Consider the following 21,890-nt stretch of genomic DNA (forward strand, 5'->3'; position numbering starts at 1 on the left):
AGCCAAATGAAATATAACATCAATTTCCTTTTCTTTTAAGAAGAAGGATATGAAATCTGCTGAAGTAATATCACCCTACACATCAATAGTCAATCAGTTATGACAACTTTTTCTCCTTGTTCACATTACTCGAACAAAATGATAATTAGGAAAATCTTCAACTGCTTTCAAGTTATGTAAAGAACCACAATAATCAAGCTTGTCAATCACAAAAATTTGATATTCTGGATACAAAACCACAAGTTTTCGAACAAGAAAAGAACCACTATACACATAGGTAAGTCAAATTCGTATAGGCGTAAATTCGTCTTTTCTTACATGAAACCAGCACCACCTGTTATTAAGATGTTTTTGACGCTACTCAAGTCACTAGCAAGTTCAGGTACTCTTTTACCAATGTCAACAAGGTCAAACTCATCTAGATTCTTGACAAGTTCAGAGTGTCTCTCCAAGTCGGGCTTGACAATGTGTTTAGAAGGTGACATGATACTACTTTTTTTTTTTAAGAAAAAAGAAAAACAAGAAAAAGAAACAGAGCTTCCTTGTTTATATACGTTTTCAAAAAGATGACTGCTTTTTTACTTTTTTTGGGTAACGCATTATTCTTGTCTTTAAAGAATCCTACCGAGAATTCAATTTTGTATAGATTTAAAGCATTTTATAAAGAAATATTGACAAGACTCAAAGAGAATTATTTTCTTCTTCTTATATGGTAACGAATTAAAGATGATTGAACAAGCATACGATGATCGGCAGCAATCAAACTGGTTCTTTTCTTAATCGTTTACATTCATAATGATTTATTTTTAATTGCCCGCATAGCTTATGTAATCCAGCTGCTTAAGTAAGCTAAATGTGCTTAAATAATCAAAAAAAGACTATGCCATAAATGATGGTGGAATGGACATGGTAATCTTGGCGTAATCTTGAGCATGCTTATGACCTTCTGCACCATGCCAAAATAAGACCCAATTACTATCCTTTAGTCTTATAAACCCATTCGATCTTTCAAAATACCTATATCATAGAAAAAGAAGGAATGAATTACAAGTATCTATAGATCTGTCTTACCATTTATTGACACCATTATCTTTACGACTTCGCCAAAGTAGTTCAGGATAATTATCACACATCCGCTTCCATAGAATATCAGTCAACCCAATCCCCTGGCTTGAAGGTGCAATCGCAAATTTGTCAAGATAAGCATGCGATCTTGAACTAGAAGGATCAGGTTTTTCATCTGTCATGATCACAGCACCTTCATAATCACCTGCAATAATGGCTCCTGCTAATACTTTATCCAGTCGACTGTAGAATGCCTCTGTATTAACCTTGCGTTGAAAACTAGCTTCTAATAAACTCGTTAATCGATTCAGGTTCAAGTCGCCTAGATCATGAAACGTATTGATCTTGATACCATGACGTAGTACCGTTGTCTTTTTTTGGTTGATCTGAGCAGCATGAGTGACAGGCAGAGAAGAAGAATACAGAGGTTTGTCTGTCACGAGATTGGTGATTAAGGCAGATGGTAAGGAAGAAGTAGGCACAATAATAGCAGAGGAAGCAGTCGGTAATTGATCAAGACAGTCTCGTATCATGGTCAAGTCTTGCATGGTGTTGGGATGACTTTGTTTCCATGTTTCATGGGTTGAAAAGGCTTTCTCGATATCTTCGTATTCTTCTTGTACATTCACTAGACTGTGCGCTGTACCAGGCAATGCATGATTGGGTATACCTCCTTCTTTATTGATGACTACAATTTTAGATGGCACAAGTTTAGGATCTACTGCTTGATTAGCCAGACGCTGTGTCAATGCCACCAGGGCTTGGTTAGCCTTGACTGGTACAAGCTGACCATCGTGTTCTGTCAAAGTAGGTACCAAGATGGGGATCTGGTTATTGTTTAATGCAGACAAAATAAAGTCAAGGTTAATTTCAATATTGCCATTCAATGATCGCTCAAGTGCAGAACCATAAATCAATCGAGCACGGCCGCCTGCTTGATCAATCGATTCAACCAATGCCATACTTTCTCTCAACATTTGTTTAACAAGTTCATTTCCAGCCGACTTTTCACTAGTCCAAGATGGATTGTCAGGTACCACAATGGAAGACAGACCTAGTTTTTGAAGTTTGTGGAGTGTATTGGCTACATTTTGCCAGTCTGATTTTTCAAATGGGCCTTCTATTTTTGTCAATGCAAGTTGATGATAAGAGGGCGCTAACAGAGCATTGACGTATTCTTTAGGCGAAGCGATGGGTTGTGACGAAAGGTCCTTAAGTGAAATGTTGGTGGATTTGGGTTCTTGAGGATCAAAGCGCTTTAAGAAATGTCGAAGTTCTCGTTTACTAGGCCCTGTACCCATTAAACTCACGAGAAGTTCCTAATCATTTTTTTTTGTTTGTCACCTTTTTTTTTGACATATGTATCCTTACTCTCACTTCTTTTTGTTCTGGATTATCCTGTCTATATGTAAATACAGTCTATTTTATAAAAACTTGACACTTACGGTTGTTGCTCTAAAACCTCTCTTACATAACTTGTGGGTCCAAACATAAAGTGAGGACCTGTTTATTCTATGCGTAATATTCATACAAGTAAAAAAAAAAAAAAAAAAAAAAAAAAAAAGATAAAAGGACGTTTTTTTCTCTTTAGTTTTGTACCCCAGGTTTTAATCATCCGAGTTATGTGTCACAATGAGTCTTTTATTTTATTTTATTTTTTTTTACATGCAAAAACAAGTGTTCTTTTTCTTATCCTCTAATTGCTTTTTTGGTGATGAGTTAGTTGGGTTTTTATTTATAACTTCATGCTGTTGTTTTGTGATTGATTTGTTTGTATCCTGTAACCTTGATCTTGCGCTCTTATCTCCTGCTTTTGCTGCTAATTGATAGTATTCTTCTGCTTTACTAAAATCCCTCGGTGTACCAAAACCACTTTCATAAAACCACCTAATTGAAAAAAAGAAGTGTGAGCCACAATTTACTAGAAATAAAATCATCTTGGAACCCTCTCTTTACCCCAGAAGTGCAAATGCATCAGGTAAATTAGCTTCGGCAGCTTTCTCACACCAAGAGAAAGCCAAATCTTCATTCACTGGTGTTGCTGCTAACCAACCAGAGACATCATTTTCTAGTCGTTCGCCCTCATCTTTATCACCTGGTCCATGACTTCCTCGATTGTTAAGACGACAGAGACCCAACATGGCTTTTGGATTTCCATTCATGGCAGCTGCTTCATAATAATCAAACGCACGAGCGAAATTCATGGATTCGCCATATAAGCCATGTTCATAAATAGAACCTAATCTGCTCTGTGCATCGTAATTATTGAAACTGGCTGCTCTTTCAAGATAGAGTATAGCAGCTTCTTTGCCACCATAAGGCTCTGTTAAAGCACTTTTTTTTTCCAAAAAAAAATTAGTTTCTATAGGTTGTATGTCTATCTTACCTTGGAAAGTCGGTTTGAGGATAATCATTTGTAAGCATCAATGCGAATGTATACAATGGTTCATGGAAATCTTGATTACAAAGCGTACATGCCTTGTGCATCAATTTGAGTCCCTCTACTAGACTTTGTTTTAACCCTAATTTGCCTTGTAACACAAGTGTAGCCATTTTCTATAGGAGCTGTCAATACTTTTTCTTTGTCAATTGTCTCAACTTGCATAAACAGCATCAACATATCCCTTGTCAGCAGAGGCTCTATAGTATTTTAATACAGTAGCTGGTTCTTGGTTTTCTTTTTCGAGATGTTTAGCTGCTGCAAACATGGATTCAGGAATACCTGCTTTAGCAGCAATTAAATGTAACTCAAACGACCTTGCCTTGTTCTTTTTAAACCCATACACTTCCAGATCCATCCATCTTGCTTCCATATAACATGCTTCTGGTACTTGTGCTTTAGCGAGTCGCTTAGTCCATTTGATTCCTTCATCTTCCAATACTTTTCGTTTCTTTAGTTGAGGTTCATTCACACCCACAGGTGCTATTTTAGGATGGTTGGTGTTGATATACGCTTGTTGCTTTAACACTATCGTCGTTGCTGTTGTGAGTTGCGTGGAGTAAGTACCACTGTTCGATATAGAATTGGATGACAAGGCATCTTCTGGTACAGGTACCACAATAAAAGGTTCTGGACGTTGTGTATCCTTTGTGCCCACTCCCCACATACTTCCGACAATTTTAGGTGGTGCGTTCACATCATTATTGGGGTAAAACGCATTGGCTGTTTCCAACAGGTATTTAGCAAACACCAATTGTGTGGTTGTGTCTCGTGTCTTTTCTGCCATTTCTCGGTACCGCTTAATGGCTGTGGGATCATGGGTTAAATGATATGACACTTTGGAATATTTGGACGTATTTTGATTTGCATAGTCCATTGCCATTTGTGTGGATGTCCTTATTGAACCTGTCTTCTCAGAATTGGCTCGTGAAGAAGTACGGGAGAGTGTGGTCTATAAGTGTATGAGAGGTATGGAAACTTGCCTTAATTTCTTACTTTGTTATCCGAGGTTACATCTTGCTTGTAACGCAGTGTATTACCTTCTAGAGAAGATGTCTTTCTTTGTGCTCGAACAGGAGGAGATGGAGGGGTGTTTCCAGTTGAAGGAAAAGAAGGAGGTGATGCAGTAAGGGGTGGAGAAATAGGCCTTTGTGTTATTAAATCTTTATTTATACTTGCTGAGTCCTCTTCGTCACTAATTTCTGCATTTATGACTCGTAAGCCTAGTTTTTGGTTTGGAAGTGTTTGTCTTCCTTCTTCAGAGGAATCAGACTCATAACCACTATTTGAAGATAAGTGCAAAGAATCTGATTTTTTTGATGATTTAAGCATATTGAAGAGAAAGAAAGAAAGAAAGAGAGAAAGAAAGAAAGAAAGAAAGAAAGAAATAGAGAGAAAAGGAAACAAAGAAAAAAAAACAAGTTTTATATGCAATTTAAGCTTTTTGTGTAATGAGATCAATCTGTTTGAGGTAAATGCTGTAATAACCGATTAATCAATTTGTCTGCTTTACATGCCATAATGATATCTTGTTCAACTAAATTAAGAGACAATCGCATACAAATATCCATTCTTCCGTTTTCCATCATCAAGGCTCTTGTTTGACCTAAAGATTCACATACTCGCATCAAATCACTGGTATTCGGTGGTTCAATATTATGCCACTTGCAAGTCTGGACATGATAGTGGGCCACATCCCCAAATTCAACTTCAGCTAAGCCTATAGCACGTGACCGATGCATACAAGCTACCAAAAAGATCTTTTGATGCAGAGAACAGGATTGAATGAAAGCAACAGAAGGCGAGGTAAACATCTCCTTAATGGCTTGGTCCACAATGCTGATTGTGACGTGTTTTTGATCTGCTAATTTGGTCTCGACAATCTCAACTGCACGTCGACAGATATCCAAGGCACGACGAGCATCACCACTGACAGCACTTACTTTACGTGCTGCAAATTCCACAGCTTCTTTGGCAAAAGCATCAATGCCTTCTAGTCTGGATTGAACAATTTGATAGAGTTGGTCATATCGATAAGCTTCAAATGTGATACGTGTCAGACCCATTCGACTCGCCACCTTATTACTCATGATACGTTCTGGTAAATCCATCGTATTGGCTATCGCAATCACAATCAGTTTCGAACGAGGACGACTGGGCCAATCAAAAAAATTGTACATAACTGTCTGTTTCTTGGTTACCAGTAAATCAAGTTCATCCATCAGCACCACAGTTGTCTTTTGATCTTGATTTTGTTTAGAGAATTTGGCTTCAAGCAACTGTAAAGCATGAGCAGCAGTATATCTCTTTTTTTGTTGATCCATGCATTCCCATAAGATACTATACGCTTGATTTGGATCTGTTAATTTCATACCATTAATTTCTACAAAATCAAATTCGGGAATTGTCTTTTCTACTTCTGCTTGATGTTGTAAGTGTCGAATGACTTCTAGTGTGGTTGCTGTCTTTCCTGTGCCTGGCACACCCGAGATATATACACAAGCACCAGTGGCTTCTTGAATGGCGCTTTCAACATAACCCATGATGGTAAAAAATTCATCTTCACGACAAGGTAATGAATCAGGCACAGAAGATACATGTAATCTTTCTCTTGCTAGTTCATAAGCTGTCATATTTGATGTATCTCGTGCATTGACTTGGCGTAAGGGTAGAACTGGAATGGCTCGGTTGACTCTATGTATAGTACGGTTGGCCAAAGAAGGCTTTCGCTTTGTAGGTGTAGTAGGTATTGCTTTCTTGACCGCTCTTTTACGGACAGAGGCTAGGTATTTTGATTTGGGCTTCTTTTCTTCCTTTTCTTCCTCCTCCATGAAATCGTCTTCATCTGACTCTGACTCTGACTCTGATTCGGGTTCAGCTTCTGATCCAGATTCATCCTGATCTGAAGAACTTTCTTCAGATGCAGAACAAGACATTTTGCGCTTCTTACTCGGTGTCGATGGTTTCTTGGTGGACGGGTGAGTTGGTTTTTTAGTTGACTTGGTTGCTGCTTTCTCGGCTTTCTTAGGCCCTGGCTTTGCTGTCACTTGCTGTTCGAGGCTTTGTTTTTCTAGCTCGTCTTCTCCATAATGAACAGGTTGACGTGTTCTTCTTTTTGATTTTATGATTTGTGATCGATCAATATCAGAAGATATAAGTTTAGATGTGTCTCTTAAAAGGTTCTTCATGTCAAAACACGTAAAAAATAAAGAAAAAAGTTTATTTTTGAAATTTGAAAGCACGTCATACGCGCGCAGTTGAACACGCGCGTTCTATTTCTCTCTTTTTCTTGTTGTTTGAATTACGATAATGACAGAAGCTGGTGATTGGTGTTTAATTGAAAGTGATCCAGGTATGATGTTTTCGTAAAATTCGGCCTAGTCTTATTCAAATAGGTGTATTTACGGAATTGATCTCTGGCATGGGTTGCCAAGGTGTTCAAATGGAAGAGATTTATAGCTTAGATCCTGAATTCACAACTGATTTAGGGTAATTTTACACATGAACAATCTGACTCTTAACCATCCATAGTCATATATATGGTCTTGTATTTTTGTTCAAATGGCAAAACAAAAAAAACCAACAGACTCCATTGCCTGAAGTAGACTATAATGCAGAGCATGTCTTTTTTGCTAATCAAGTCATCAACAACGCATGTGCAACACAAGCTATTCTGTCGATCTTGTTAAACAGAGATGATATTGAGATTGGTCAAGAATTAAGAAACTTTAAGGAATTCACAAGTGATTTCCCTCCTGATGTATGTACAGTTAAACAAGATACAGGCAAACTAATACGTGCCCAAGTTGAAAGGCATGGCTATCTCTAATAGTGATTTGATTCGTTCAGTACACAACAGTTTTGCTCGTTCAGATCCTTTCGTGAACGAAATAGTGGATACAAATGACTCTAAGGATCAAGATGTATACCATTTTATTGCTTTTACACCTATCCATGGTGCACTGTATGAATTAGATGGTTTAAGTGCAGGCCCAATCAATTTGGGTCCTTGTGATGATCATGATTGGGTACAAAAAGCAAATGAAGCAATCAAACATCGTATGGAAGGATATGGTGCTTCTGAACTTCACTTTAGTTTGATGGCATTGATCAAGGACAGAGTTGAAAAATTGGAAGAAATGATAGAGGAAACAGATGGCATCTTGTTGTCTTTGCCTGAAGATGATGTCCAGGCAAGAAACAAAGCTAACCAAGACCGTGCTATGTATGAACAAATGTTGCACCAAGAAAAAAATAAACGAGAAAAGTGGCATGTAAGTAGATTTTGTTTATTAAAATAGAATAACATATATATATACATATATATATACATACAGAGAGAAAACCTGCTAAGAAAGCATAACTTTATACCTATCATTTATAACTTGTTGCGTAATTTGGCTGAAAAAGATCAATTGGATCCACTTATATCTCAAGCTAAAGAGAAAGCAAAGACAAGACATCAACAATAAAAATATTTCTATTTCATGTTAAAAGTTGTCTGCTAAAATCCAACAAGGAAATGATTGTATTGCTCATTTTAGGTTTGATTTCCTTCTTTGAGGCGTACTACCTCTTTGACACTTATTTTGCCCTAACCGCAGCAACAATGAGCCTTTCTTTTGTGTATGGCAGAAAAGAGGGCTTAAACAAAAATTTCTGTTTTAATTCAAATATCCGTGAGCGCGTTTAGTTTTGCCTCTTTCTTTTTGTCCGCCAATTAAATAAATTGATAATGCATTTCTTAATTGTTTAGCCGTAGACATAATTTAATGTAACACGACTTTTATTACAATATTATGAATACGCCACGTTCTTATCAGTCGTTCTGGTTCCCGCCTCAATATATGGCGTATGCTTACACGGCGCTCATGTCCTTTGATGTGTATAGTGGCTTGGCCATACAAAACTTTTTTTTCATAACTATATAAACGTTCTTTGCTCAAACACCTTGTTCATTCTTCTTCCCCTTTTTGGTTCATCTATTGTATGGCACAACAATACGTGACAGTCCCAATTTCTAGGGACAATAAACACGAAACTTTCACAGTCAATGCCAGATATAGAATTATTCGTAAAGTAGGCTCTGGTGCTTATGGCACAGTCTGCTCTGCGTTTGATCAGCAATATCAACAATTTTGTGCAATCAAGAAAATGCACCGAGTATTTGACAAGAAATTAGTTACCAAACGCTGCCTCAGGGAAATGAAATTACTTCGTTTATTCAACAACCACCCTAGAATTATTCAATTGTTTGATATGGATATGATTCCTGGCCTTGAAGAAATCTATTTGGTCTTTGGTTGTATGGACGCAAGTCTTCATGACGTTATTCACTCACAACAGCCACTTGACACAGTCCATGGTCAATGGTTTTTGTATCAATTGCTGTCTGGCCTCAATTACATACATAGTGCCAACGTCATTCATCGTGATCTGAAGCCTGGTAATAAAAAAAAACAAACGTCAATGCTAGCATACTTATCCATTGATAGCCAACATTCTAGTCAACAAGGATTGTGATATTCGAATTTGTGACTTTGGTATGGCAAGAGCATTTGATCAAGCAGACACAAAGTCTTATTTGACAGAATATGTGACAACAAGATGGTATCGTGCACCAGAAATCATGGTCAGTAATCACAATTACAGTAAAGCAAGTATGTATAACCTTTATGGTGTAACCATGAGCGTGATTTATTTTTAACCTGTTCTTTTTTTATATAGTCGACATTTGGTCTGTAGGCTGTATCCTGGGTGAAATTCTAGGTCGGAAAGTCCTTTTTCAAGGCCGTGATCATGTCGATCAATTGTATAAAATTCTTGGCACTTTGGGTTTACCCAATGACATCTCATTCTGGGATCCTTCAGAAGCTGTGTCTGCACACCTAAAGAGCCTTTGTACTACTGATGGTTTACCTCCTCCTACTGAACCTGTAGACTTCAATGCACTTTTTCCTACAGCGACAGAAGAATCACTTGATTTACTAAGACAACTTTTATGCTTGGATCCAGCTAAGCGCCTTACGGTGAAAGAAGCACTCAAACACCCATTTGTTCAACCATTTTCAGATCCAGCTGAAGAATCACTGACTCCTCCTGCCGTTTTGCCCTATGAATACTATAGTTTCGAAAACAACAATAGCGACCAAGACCTGAAGTCGATGATTATACACGAATTGAAATCATTCAGGTATCAATTAGAGCAACAAGAAGCAAACTATTTGCATACAGAGGAAGGAACTTGTACAACACCTACGAAAATTAAACGCTCCTATACAACAGCTGTAGATTCACCCATACACTCATTTGCCTCACCAACACAAAAGTTAGATTATTTACCGTCGGCCACCATGAGTTTGCTAGAGCAACATTCGCCTACAACTGTTCAGTCAAAACAAAGCATTATGTACGACCCAAATCAACTTGTTGGTGAACCAGAAGAATTAGGTGAAAATGAAAACTATTTTTATCATAATGCACCTATGCCAGCTGGTGTTTCGATGGATGCTAACCGACAATTTAGAGAACCTGATAAAAGAGAAGACAGAGATGTTTTGGAACGTGTACTTAGTGAACACTGGTAGTAGTTTCTTTATTATTATTATTATTATTATTATTATTATTATGAGCCTATGAAGACCTATATGCGAATATGATACTTTTTATGCCCCCTCCCTCCTGTTTATGTTTCCAGGTAGAAATGCATTAACGAAAATCAAGAGGTGAACACAATGATTAATCATATATGTTAAACTAAAAAACAATGATATGACGATAATAAAAAAATAGCTTAAAAAAGATCAAGCCATTGCTGTGAATAGAGGTCAAAGAATTATCAGACTTCTTATGTACTACTTCCTTTTTTTTTCTTGGAGACTACTCTTTATCAAATATGTTCAAACTGGACTTTGCAGAGTAACGGCTCGAGAGGGATGGTTCATATAATTGTGGCTAGAGAGGTGGTGGTTCATAAAACTGTGGTTAACGAAAGGGCGGTCCTAAAAAATATAAAAATGCATAACTGTATTTCTATTTCTTTAATGGCGAATATTCTGTTCACTCCAAAAAGAAGTATAAATGTATACATTTTGAAAACATAGCTGCTAATAGTTTTTCAGTGTCTCTATCCTTTTTATCTTTTTTTTATTTTTATTTTTTTTTTTTTTGCGATGTTCTTTCTTTATACAAATAAATCATTTGTCTTCAATTCACATACATTTGATAAATTACTGCTTTCTTTGCATGATAAACAATACATAATATTTTTGTATTCATGAAATGGTCCCAATCACTTCTTGTTCTTTGAGGAACTGCATAATAATACGAAATTGGTTGCTTTCTGAAGTGGACAATAGAGTGGAAAGAGTGTTCTTTAGTTATTGTCCTTCTATCTGGTACTCTGCGAATTTCGGTTTGAACATGTCTAACAGAGAATGATTCTTAAGAAAGCTATACTATCAACAGTATTCTTTCAAAGTATGGATCTATTCGGATTTGTTTGCTGATAAGAGCCCTACATCATTCGATAAGCAGTGCTCAACGCGAAACATCAAGTTTTTGCTCAACAATCAAAACGAAGAAAGAATGATTTGGACGAGTGAGTGTTTTTTCGCTCTTTTTATGTTATGAAGGATAAAAATATCATTAAGTAAATGTATAATCCTTTAGTTTACCATTACTAATACACTTTATTGAAAAAATAAAGTATTCAATAAGCAAAAAATTAAATTCTAGAAATTAAGCAGAGCATAAGATATATAAATATATTTATATTGCTACTTGCATTAGGTTATAAGAAAGAGAACAGAAGAGAAGGGAGACAGACATTGGCCAGTATGAGGAAAATATTTATAAAGATTCAAGGAGGTAGTTGAATACCTCCCCTAAAGCCATGCATCTCAGCAGACCAGCGATTGATGGACAAAGTCTTTGTATCTGTATGTTATAAATTATCTGCCCCTATTGTCAACGAGATTCAAATCACTTAAGTTATGTCATAAATGAGCTGGCAAAGGTGGATGAGAATATGCAAAGTAACACCATTCGTTAGTGCCAGTGTTAAAGCTAGGTGGATGTTAGTGTGGAAACTATTATTGAATAAAAATAAATTAACACAATTGCTACATGGGTTTTCTTGGTTGAAATACCTGCAGGCAGTTTAAATTGGTTGTGAAGTAGCTTAAACAAACAGTGATTTTTTTGTAAAGCTGCATAACCTTTGACAAGCTTCGCTTATTCTAGTGATTGGCGTTTCTTTTTCCAAGAATTTGTTAAGTTTAAATTTACTCTTAACAACTGATCAGAACTGCTCAGAAGAGTACGGAGGAAGATAAACATATCAATATCCTCGAATGTGAATATATCTTCCTGTACCAACTGAGCTATGTATAGAAGCATTATCTATGACAAGATAATGTCTCTTCATTAATAGGCAATTGTCCATTTCATAAAGTGAGGCCTTCAAAAAGCTCAGATAATGTCCTGTCACTGTTCCTACGCTATAAACATTAGCTATAAGCCCAAGCTTTCTCTTTTTTATATGCTTTGTAACTCTCAAACTGACATTGATTGAATCAGTTGCAGATATTGCACCCAAAACTGATGTTGCATTCGCTTTATTTGTGAGTAATGTAGCTATTGCAGGAGCTCCCTTCTTTGACCAAGTCATGTCTCGTTTCAAATAGATATGAAAGGGTGGTTCATCAAGAAAGACGCAATTTGTCATGAAATTCAAGACAGTTTGCTGCTACTTTTGTACTCAATCGTATATTTGCTGGGTTTTTTCTTTGCTATTTCTTTCTACAGGTTGGAATTGCACCCAGTTGTCATGAGCCTATAAATGGTGCTACAAGAAACATAGCAGCAGAATGATTCTCATCAAAGTAATTTAAAAGAAACTGCTCATGCTCCAAAAATACAATGCGAGCCTGAATTTTTCTTCTCGAAAGTGCTTTCAGGGCCCTCGTAATAACATTTGACTCATCTTTGCGCTGTTCGGATATGAATACCTAATTGTCTCCAGCAGCAGACGCATCCAAGTATTTGCTAGAAAATAAACGAAAAGATTGAGTTCTGTCCTCATGAGTGTAAGATGTATAGCGTCTGCTACTGCATAGCTTCATAGCAACATATTCATTGTCCATTTCATCAATAACTGGATGTACTACGGAACTATAAGGTCTTTCTAAAGATATACTCATTGATCATCGAGTATGAACGCTTATTGTCTCAGCAACAAAAACTCCTCGTCAACAACAAGATCCATAGGCCCAACTTCATTTTCATCAATAACACGTCCTTGTCCATCTTCATGCAAAAACTGCATACTCATTCTGAGTATTTGTAAAACGAGAATAGACAACACGGAATTGCAGAAGTGTTTGTATACGATCATCATTACTTTGAGTGACAAGTAATTATTATACGAGTACATATTTTGCTTGGCAATCGGAAGTACTTTCATGTTTAGCCTGTCCATTGTTTTACAACATCTATGTTTAAGATGTGTTAGAACGGAGGTTGTAACTTATCTATATGCGGAAGAGAAAGTATATGTTTTAGATATAACATGTTCAATGCATATTTGTTATTTAGCATGTGTTTTGTAGAGTTGGTTACAAGTGTAATGCGTATCTAAGTATTGCATATCTATGTTTGTATAATACAATAGCTATTCAAAATAGTACTATTAAAACGTTTGCTGTTGAAATATCAGAAATCAACCAAACTTTTGTTTGTATAAATATAATTATTGAAAAGAAAAATATTGTCAAGACAAAAAAAACCAAAAATGTTAACAGAAAATCAAGATTTCTATTTTTGCTCCGCGTAAAGATGACCCAACGGCACTCAAGAGGCGAGTGCAATTCATCAAGAATTATATCAAACTAATATGTGTCAAGTAAACTAATAAAATAAAATCAAAAACAGGCCACTGCTATGAGTAGGTGAAAGTGAGAGAAGGATTACAGCCTTGCGCGCACTTGCTTTTCATCTGCAAGCAGCTATAAAGCAGTACGTGTTTGTTGTAGGGTAGAGTAGGCATTAAAGGGGATACTATCAAAGACAAATCTCTAGTGTGCTTTCCAATGTAAGGAACTACATACATCAATTCAATAATAACAGAAATAATACTCCCTCGGACCCAATGAGCTTATACGGTATATTACCCACAGACCATTAATAGACTTTTGACAAATCTTATTGAGAGCAAACAATAATAATATGTATTACCAAACAAAGACATGAACCTAATAAGCTAATTATGCTCGGAGAAACTGTTAATCCCAATTAAACAACACAATCTCTACTAGATGTCACTAATGAAAGGAATATTAATATCCTCACTAGATTTAAGGCAACTCACATATAAATGATCATAGTCTCTAGGGCAATGTAGACACAAATTTCCTTAAATTAAAAGATTAAAGCCCCTCTTAATCGAACCACCTACTACCTCTATAACAAGTGTTTTTTTTTGTGAACGAAATTACTATATCCAGACTTGCGAAAGGGCGGTAATGACAATGTTAATGGTTTTAAGTTCTTCTTCTGTGAGTAATCTATTTTGGAGAAGCCTAGTATAAGAAGTGCTTATATAACATCCTCTACAGTGGCTGTAGGCCATAAAAACTTGAAAATAAGATTATTCCAGAAAAACGTCTCAGGGTGGAGTTTGCAAATGGAATAAAGAGGTGAGGGGAACTTATTAGGAATTATGTAATAGAGAAGTTTTCTGGAGGATGGTTTCGAAACCAACGGCAAATACATCATATTACGAGCCACTGGCTGCAGAGACTAACTCCAAACCTCAGCCCAAAAGGCTCTAGAAATGGCTTGCAAGCGCTCCGGGGCAGATATAGTACTCTGACAATTTAACCAAAATTTCTTAGTTGACACTCTAGTGACTAATACAGTCAGAGCTGCGAGTTGTAAAGAGTCGACAAATGAAACAGTAGTATCAGAATATTTAATTAACTTGAAGTCCGCTAACATTTATGCCGACATGGCAAGTATGCCAATTGTGTACTCAAAAAAATATTTTTGAGAAAAAAATAGAAACCACTACTTTAAAATAAATCAAAATTATTTTCTACAATGACAAAAAAAAAGTAAAAAATTCTTAATTTTCTGTTTTAAATTAATAAAAAAAAGTAAAAAATTCTTAATTTTTTGTTTTAAATTAATAAAAAAAAAGCTTGTTTTTCAATTTTTCTGTTCTAAATTAATGAACAAATCTACCAAGTAGTAATATCTGTTTAAATTAAAAAAAAACAAAATCAACATCTGGTAGATTTGTTCATTAATTTAGAACAGAAAAATTGAAAAACAAGCTTTTTTTTTATTAATTTAAAACAAAAAATTAAGAATTTTTTACTTTTTTTTATTAATTTAAAACAGAAAATTAAGAATTTTTTACTTTTTTTTTGTCATTGTAGAAAATAATTTTGATTTATTTTAAAGTAGTGGTTTCTATTTTTTTCTCAAAAATATTTTTTTGAGTACACAATTGGCATACTTGCCATGTCGGCATAAATGTTAGCGGATGTTAAAATGCACATATTTTTCTGTAAATCCATTGCATTCATGAGAAGTTCCTGACATCTACGGCTACTACCGTGGCCTTTTTATAGCTCTAGCTTTAATTTGTATATAGATATCACATATTCTAGTGATCCCCTGATTTTTCGTATTTTTGATTTGTGTTGGTGTTGGTGTTGACCATACACGCCTCACTGTTGACAAGTCGTACAAGTAGTCCCGATTCATGAGAGAGGCAATCCAACTGATCTAGTCAATTATTACCTAATTGCTCTGACTACTACTTCCAGAAAAGCGCTCTAAACATGCATCAAGGAGCTTCTCCAAGGCCAAGAGTTGCCCTTAGACACCGCTTAAGATAGCTTGAGAGAATATAAAAGTGCCTTTGACCAAGCTCTTTGTCTTTTAGAGATTTGTGGATTGTTTCCTCACAAAGATACTCAAGACTAACTTCTCTTTACTTAATTAAAGTACCAAATGGGCCTATATACATTCGCTTTTATCCGACATCTAATCAAATGCTTTCATATCTTCTCTGACTACAAACCCATGCCGGCACAATATTAGATCAACACTCTCCTCTCTATTCCTTTTCTGCTGTTGTTTTCTTAAGGTATTTTTAGCTTAGTACAGTCATTTTTATGAATTGGTTGAGTCCGAGCAGTCAAAGGCCATATTAGGCCATGTGTTCAAAAGGATCTTTTCTGTACAATTAATAAATTAACAAACTTCGATTATAAAGTTGACAAAATCAATATCAATGCGCAAGTATGCTATCTGTGTCAACAGAGGAACATTTCTAGAAAATATAATTGTTTTTAGGGTAGAAAATACACTCTTGCCACAGCGTAAGCGATTGCATTTTTTTTCTATATTTGAGTGAAAATTTGACCAAGATTTTTCTTCAATGAGTGAGGAATTCTTATACTTTTGATGGAAATTTTCTTCTATCGCTTACGCTGTGATGTCTTTAATTTTAAAAGAATAAAATTAAAATTAGAAAAATGAAAAAAAAAAAAAAAATGGAGTTAAAATGATAAAAAAGAAAAAACGACTACATACAAACACTTGTTTCACTGAAGAGCAAGAAATTGAATGTGCTTCTATGCCAAGTAACCAATATACCATCTCTCACCTTTGAAGAAAGCATAAAGACATGAAATTCAAGTCCAACTATCATCAAGCGATCTGAACACAACATTGCTCAATAATCAACTTTAACAATGCCTTAAACCTAAAGGATGCCAAGGTATTCAAAAATAGAAGAATGAGAGAATTGTTATAAATAGTTTAGAAGCTATGCTAAGCCAATTCAATAAGGTCGTGTCTAAAGATGAGAATGACAGTTTGATTGAAGAAAATTACTACGAAGACATTATACTAGGTACACAAAGAAGTCCACGTAAAAATAGTCCAGATTTTGATGACATCCCATATGAGATACTCAATATTGTTATTAACCAACTGAGTTGCTGAGATATCATAACATACGTTTACAATAATGCTATCAAACTAAGAAAGTCATTAATATCATGGTAGTAAGCGTGTGTTGTATTGCTACCAAAAAAAGAAGACTCACCAGACTTAGGAAATTGAAGGCCAATCAAACTGATAAGTACAGACTGTAAAGTTTTCACCAGGCTAATAAATGCAAGAATACTAGAAATTGCCAATCGGCTTATTACCAAATTCCAAATTGAATTTGTGTTAGGGTACTGCATCGGAGACCAAGATTCGACACTTAGAATGATAATCGACAATACCAAAATGACCAAAGCAGGAAACAACAAAGTATTTGAAGAATATGTTGGAGTGATGCTTGATAATAAAAAGGCTTATGACAGAGATTATCCACACTGTCTTGCACAAATACTATTGAAGATTGGCTTTCATAATCAATTCGTTAGATTCATACATAATTTTCTCTTTGACAATGAAATATTTATCATCATGAATGGGTCTCTATCCGATCTAGTGAAACAGCAAAGAGGACCAAGGCAAGGAGATTCTATGCCACCAGCACTTTTCAATCTTGCTATAGATCCATTCTTTCTATCAATTATCAATCATAAAAACATCTCTGGATATTCAGTCTAAGCTACCAAATCATTAGATCAAACAACTGTTCAACTTACTTCACTACCACCTGCCAAGATCATAGCGTATGCAGATGAAATCATCATATCTGTTAAATCTAAATCAGAATATATAAAGATGGAAGAATACTTCAAGACATACAGTCAAGTCTCAAGCACGAAGACAAACTATGAAAAATCCATAGACTTCACACTATATGGAGGTAAAGAGGATATATTTTTTGGGGTGAGATTAAAGCCATACATTCAAAAATGTATGAAGTGATACGACTATAGCAATGCTGACTATATCAAATACCTGAGTCATCTAATATACGTAACAAAATAACCGAGAGATGATTTTATAGCTGAAATGACCGGAAGAGTCAGAGCTCAAGTGTCTTTTTTAAAATGAGAAACATTTCCATGTACTGTAGAACAAATGTAGCCACCACAATCATACTCAAAAAGTGTAGCATGTATTCAAACTGACACCACTACCAAAAGCTGTATTTTCAACCTTAAACTCAATTATCTACCAGTGTATTGTCGATAAGAAGAAATCGCAAGTTAACAGATATGTCTTCTATCTGCCTAGAACTACTAAACGCGTTTGCTTAACAAGGACCTCTACTTAACTATGAGCAGCAGAAATGAATTCGAAAGTACCTATATGCTATGATGATGTACACCCTTCAAGTGAAAACCAACAACCCAAGTCTCAAGCCTATTATGCTCTTTCTTCATTCTATATACAGAACATCCCTGAGCAAGAATAGTGTCTTTGGAACGATCTTTGAAGCAATGGATGTATTAGCAAAGCATTGTAGACTATAAAAAAAGCGAAGCCTTAATGTACTATAAATGCACGATTCCACTTTGGAATTAAGAAGTACACCACTTGGAATCAACGGACTTTAATATTGGCACTCAAATACTAATCGTGATGAACTGCTCATGATGCCAACCGGAACTAGAAAACACTTGATGCAATGTGCCTATTATTTCACTATTCAGTGATGCTTTTAAAGAACTAGTAGATAGTCTTATACTTGTGTTAGTTTCAATGCTTGAGAATGACAATTCTTCTCTTTATATGTGGCTGACGCTTTCCAAGTACTGAATTATGTATCTATAGTGCAATGGCTATTTAGAGATTAATATGTTGTTGTTTAGTGATCTAGTCAGCTCAAAACTGCATTACAGAACCCTGGTAGCCACTTGATCTAAGTACGGTTACCATTAGAGTTTTTTTCCATGCTGGGTTGCGGCAAATATAGGTCGAACTTTATTTCCCTGTTTCAGTCAACTAAACTTAAATTAGACCTTCTTGTCTTACAGTGCACAGACATTAGCTTGTCTATTTCAGATAACAATAAGAATTCCTTTGTCACTAGACTGTAAAAACTTAATATCCTAAGGCCAACGCCTATCTTGTGTCTCAATCAACAGCAGTACTTGAATGCGTATAAACCAAAATCCAAGATAATTTGACATGATAGTAAATTAGAATAGGTCTTCTTTATTAATTCATACACTATTTAGATCATTTTCTCACTTTTTTTTTATTAAAAATAAGCACTATTTTATTTATTTAATACATATCATTATACAATTAATTACAATCCCATTTCCCTTAATTCATTAATCATCACAGCTGTTTCTTCTTCTGTCAGACAATGTGTCTTTAACTTCTCTGAATGTTCTGTTGCTTTGGCTATATTTTTAAGCCTTTGATTAGCTGCTTTTGCTTGCCAGCTCTTTCTGTTATCAGATATAGACAGAGAAGTAGATCTCTTATGTTTCTTTCCAATGCCTGTCTTTTCATTCTTGAGTGTCTTTCGTAGTAATCTATCCAGTGTTTGTGCATGTTCTAATGGATTCATTGTTTTCTCTACTAAGCGTTCCAGTGAAGCATTTAATTTCTGAGAAAATAGCATGTCAAGCATAGGTTGCGCTTGCGGCGAAGGTGGTGGTGCTTTAATATCAAACTCTTCATTTGAACTTGAAGATAGTCTTCTACAGTCTATCGCTGTTGAAGGAGAAAACAAGTCGTCCATATCAAAACTTAACTGATAGTCTTCTACCTTGTTGATGTGTAAAAGATCGTCATTGTGATCAGCATCAATAATAAGCGTACTCATGAATAAAACCAAAACTAGAAAAAAGTGGGAAAAAGATAAAATTTTTCTGCTGTTTAGCTTTTTTAAAATGATGTTCATTCGTGTCACGTGGATATAGCATGACTATAAAACTAAGTTGGTCCAGTGATTTCTCTTTTTTTCTTCTTCTTTCTTTCCTTATTGTTCCCATGTCACACGCTTATGATCTCGATATAAAGCCAACAGCACAAGAAGCAGTGAAGCGAATATCTTCGGGATTCAGTTTATCTGAAAGTGCTAATCAACCAATGACACCCAAAGATGACAAGTCGCTCAAGATTGCCACTTTTTCTTTACAAGGTTACTTAAAAGTAAGTTGTGTTTGTTCTTGCACATTTCACTAAAGTAAAAGTAAGGAAAAAGAATTTGCTACTGAGTTCTTGGAAAGAGGAGGATTAGCTTCTTTATGTGATATTGTGATTAATTCTACTGGAAATACACTGGCTTATGCACTCAATTCATTCTTATCATTAATGGAACACAATACTGGCTGGGAATCATTAGAAGATGAATTTATTGCTCGCATTGCTCAGGTAGTTGTGACTGAACAATTGGCTACCATTGCTCGACCAGCCATTGCTATCTTGCTTAAACTCGTCTGTGCGAATGAGCAGAATACAGATGAGACTATCAAAATTCGTTGCTATGGATACCCAACACTTCATCGAGCCATGGAACAAGCACCCACATTAATAACAGTCTTGGTAGATAGACTCTTGAGTCAGGAATATCTGTTGTCTACTACCAGTATGTCTTTATTGACTGCCATGATGAAATATGTTACAGATGAATACAGAAGTGCATTGTCTATGACTTACAATCATTCCAATCTGAAAAAGAACGTGCTGGTAAAGAAAAAAAGGGATTATGTGTGACATTAATGACCTTGGTATTATTTAGAGATTAATGAATAATCACCCATCAGCCGAACTCAAGTTATTGATCGTTGAATATCAAGCCGTATATATTGAGAACATCAGAAAGAGACATAGCATTGCAGTCTCTATGCATAACCCTCAGCACAGTAATATGCTCAAAGACATTTGGGAGGCATCCAATGTGGAGAAATTGGATAGTTTGGACACCAAAAAATGGAAAAAGATTGGATTTACAGTAAGACTTATTTTGGCTGCTAAACAAAAAAAAAAAAAGGGACTCATAAAATCATTAGACAGAAGTACCTCAACGTGAATTTGCAAGAACAGGTGTCTTTGGTTTAGAAGAAATGCACTTTTTTGTGATCAATAACAAAGACTTGTATGCTAAAATGATCCTTGAACAAATCCATCGCCCAGAAAACAAACGGTGTCCATTTGCCAGAGCAAGTATTGAAGTGACAGATTTGTTATGTAGTCATTGGCATATCACATCCACCAGCAGTAAGTGATGCCCTTGTAGACAACTAAATAAGAGTGACTGACAGAAAAAGAATCTATAGATGCTATTGCTGAATTCCAACCTTTGATTCTTGATTTTAATCATGTCCATTCAACCACATTACAGACTTATTTTCGTATATTTCATGATATGGAAGCAACCACGTTTGACTTCTCTAAAGTAGAAGCACTTGTTCGAAGTCAATTGCATTTTGCATTCAACAGTAGCTCAAGAGACATCAGTGAATTTGATAGAAGCATGTTTGGTACACCTTATCAACAAATCAAAGATCGTAGACTGAAAGAACTCGAATGGGCAGACGATTTATTAGGCAGAGATGCTATTAGGTATAATATTCTATAGGTGAAATGAATGCTGAATATGTCTATAGTAATTTACGTACTCGACTATCTAAACAGTCTTATGAATTTATCAAGAAACAACGTATTAGTTGTTTATTAGAAGGTGCATGGTTTCCTTCTCCATCCTCAAGCCAAAGAATGTCCGTGATAGCCAACAACAATGGTAATAGTGCAAGCAGTAGTCCCCTTTTATCTCCTACTGTACCAGTTGGTACAGCCACGACATTAGGGGGCAATACAACGAACAGACGATGGCGATACTATAAGCTCAGTCGATCTAAACGATCTATCATGTATGGCGATTTTTCTGAAAAGATTGCGCCTATTCTTAAATCCTATGAAAAACTACCACATCGAATTGACCTTGGTTCAGTGAGTGAAATTCGTGCTATCCGAAAAACAAGTTTGTCAACTTCGCAAGTGTTTCATACGACGTTGATGGATAGTGCAGGTAATCCTGTGCTGCACTCTAGTGGAAGTACTGCCAATCTATCCTTTGCACTCTATACAGACAAGAATACTGTGTTGGCTGAATTCTATTGCGCTACTCCTACACAAGCAGCAGAATGGAAGGATGGGTTCAGTATGCTGTTAGACAAACGATTTACTTCTAAAGAGACAGCTGAATTGTTTCATACATTAACAGAAGTGGGTGTCAAAGTGAAATTACTACAGATTGCAGGTGACCGTGTAGAAATACCCCACCATGCAATTGAAGTACCTCCTGTGCCTCCAGGCTTAGGTTCTGGTTTTTTTTATGATACGATTGAATCTTGAACCGTGTCTTTTTTTTTATTCACTTGTAAATAAACATCACCTCCTTTCATCAAGTCACATGTGCTGATCTTTGATTAATAGCAGATAT

The 21,890-nt window shown here is 35.7% G+C and overlaps 7 protein-coding genes across 7 annotated transcripts; 3 read left to right on the top strand and 4 right to left on the bottom strand.

Annotated features, from left to right (window-relative positions):
- Positions 1–878: 878 nt before the first annotated feature.
- Positions 879–2,366, bottom strand: B0P05DRAFT_476148 (uncharacterized protein; the record flags this gene model as incomplete). Its single annotated transcript, XM_051574883.1, has 2 exons — positions 879–1,017; positions 1,072–2,366. 2 exons carry the CDS (start codon positions 2,364–2,366, stop codon positions 879–881), a joined length of 1,434 nt encoding a protein of 477 aa, XP_051432027.1.
- Positions 2,367–2,689: 323 nt separating this feature from the next.
- On the bottom strand, positions 2,690–4,891 carry B0P05DRAFT_554198 (uncharacterized protein). Its single transcript, XM_051579653.1, has 5 exons — positions 4,502–4,891; positions 3,669–4,457; positions 3,452–3,621; positions 3,022–3,399; positions 2,690–2,952 (listed from the first exon to the last, which is right to left on the bottom strand). The coding sequence occupies exons 1-5, from the start codon at positions 4,835–4,837 to the stop codon at positions 2,727–2,729; spliced, it is 1,899 nt and encodes a 632-aa protein (XP_051432028.1). The 5' UTR covers positions 4,838–4,891; the 3' UTR covers positions 2,690–2,726.
- A 9-nt stretch (positions 4,892–4,900) lies between these two features.
- Positions 4,901–6,704, bottom strand: B0P05DRAFT_554200 (P-loop containing nucleoside triphosphate hydrolase protein). Its single transcript, XM_051579654.1, has one exon. The coding sequence runs from the start codon at positions 6,691–6,693 to the stop codon at positions 4,963–4,965; it is 1,731 nt and encodes a 576-aa protein (XP_051432029.1). The 5' UTR covers positions 6,694–6,704; the 3' UTR covers positions 4,901–4,962.
- A 63-nt stretch (positions 6,705–6,767) lies between these two features.
- On the top strand, positions 6,768–8,187 carry B0P05DRAFT_554203 (ubiquitin carboxyl-terminal hydrolase). Its single transcript, XM_051579655.1, has 5 exons — positions 6,768–6,857; positions 6,901–6,994; positions 7,037–7,265; positions 7,312–7,779; positions 7,843–8,187. The coding sequence occupies exons 1-5, from the start codon at positions 6,815–6,817 to the stop codon at positions 7,975–7,977; spliced, it is 969 nt and encodes a 322-aa protein (XP_051432030.1). The 5' UTR covers positions 6,768–6,814; the 3' UTR covers positions 7,978–8,187.
- A 293-nt stretch (positions 8,188–8,480) lies between these two features.
- B0P05DRAFT_496345 (kinase-like domain-containing protein) lies at positions 8,481–10,300 on the top strand. The gene is made up of 3 exons (XM_051575388.1): positions 8,481–8,951; positions 9,001–9,165; positions 9,233–10,300. The coding sequence occupies exons 1-3, from the start codon at positions 8,495–8,497 to the stop codon at positions 10,090–10,092; spliced, it is 1,482 nt and encodes a 493-aa protein (XP_051432031.1). The 5' UTR covers positions 8,481–8,494; the 3' UTR covers positions 10,093–10,300.
- An 8,262-nt stretch (positions 10,301–18,562) lies between these two features.
- B0P05DRAFT_554211 (uncharacterized protein) lies at positions 18,563–19,292 on the bottom strand. The gene has a single exon (XM_051579656.1). It carries the CDS (start codon positions 19,266–19,268, stop codon positions 18,744–18,746), a length of 525 nt encoding a protein of 174 aa, XP_051432032.1. The 5' UTR covers positions 19,269–19,292; the 3' UTR covers positions 18,563–18,743.
- Positions 19,293–19,435: 143 nt separating this feature from the next.
- B0P05DRAFT_574043 (ELMO/CED-12 family-domain-containing protein) lies at positions 19,436–21,802 on the top strand (the record flags this gene model as incomplete). The annotated part of the gene is made up of 7 exons (XM_051581543.1): positions 19,436–19,597; positions 19,643–20,033; positions 20,073–20,134; positions 20,187–20,399; positions 20,458–20,665; positions 20,710–21,010; positions 21,055–21,802. 7 exons carry the CDS (start codon positions 19,436–19,438, stop codon positions 21,800–21,802), a joined length of 2,085 nt encoding a protein of 694 aa, XP_051432033.1.
- Positions 21,803–21,890: the final 88 nt, after the last annotated feature.

This window comes from Gilbertella persicaria (genome assembly GCF_025201335.1).
Source record: "Gilbertella persicaria strain CBS 190.32 chromosome Unknown B0P05scaffold_39, whole genome shotgun sequence".
Lineage (NCBI taxonomy): Eukaryota > Fungi > Mucoromycota > Mucoromycetes > Mucorales > Choanephoraceae > Gilbertella > Gilbertella persicaria.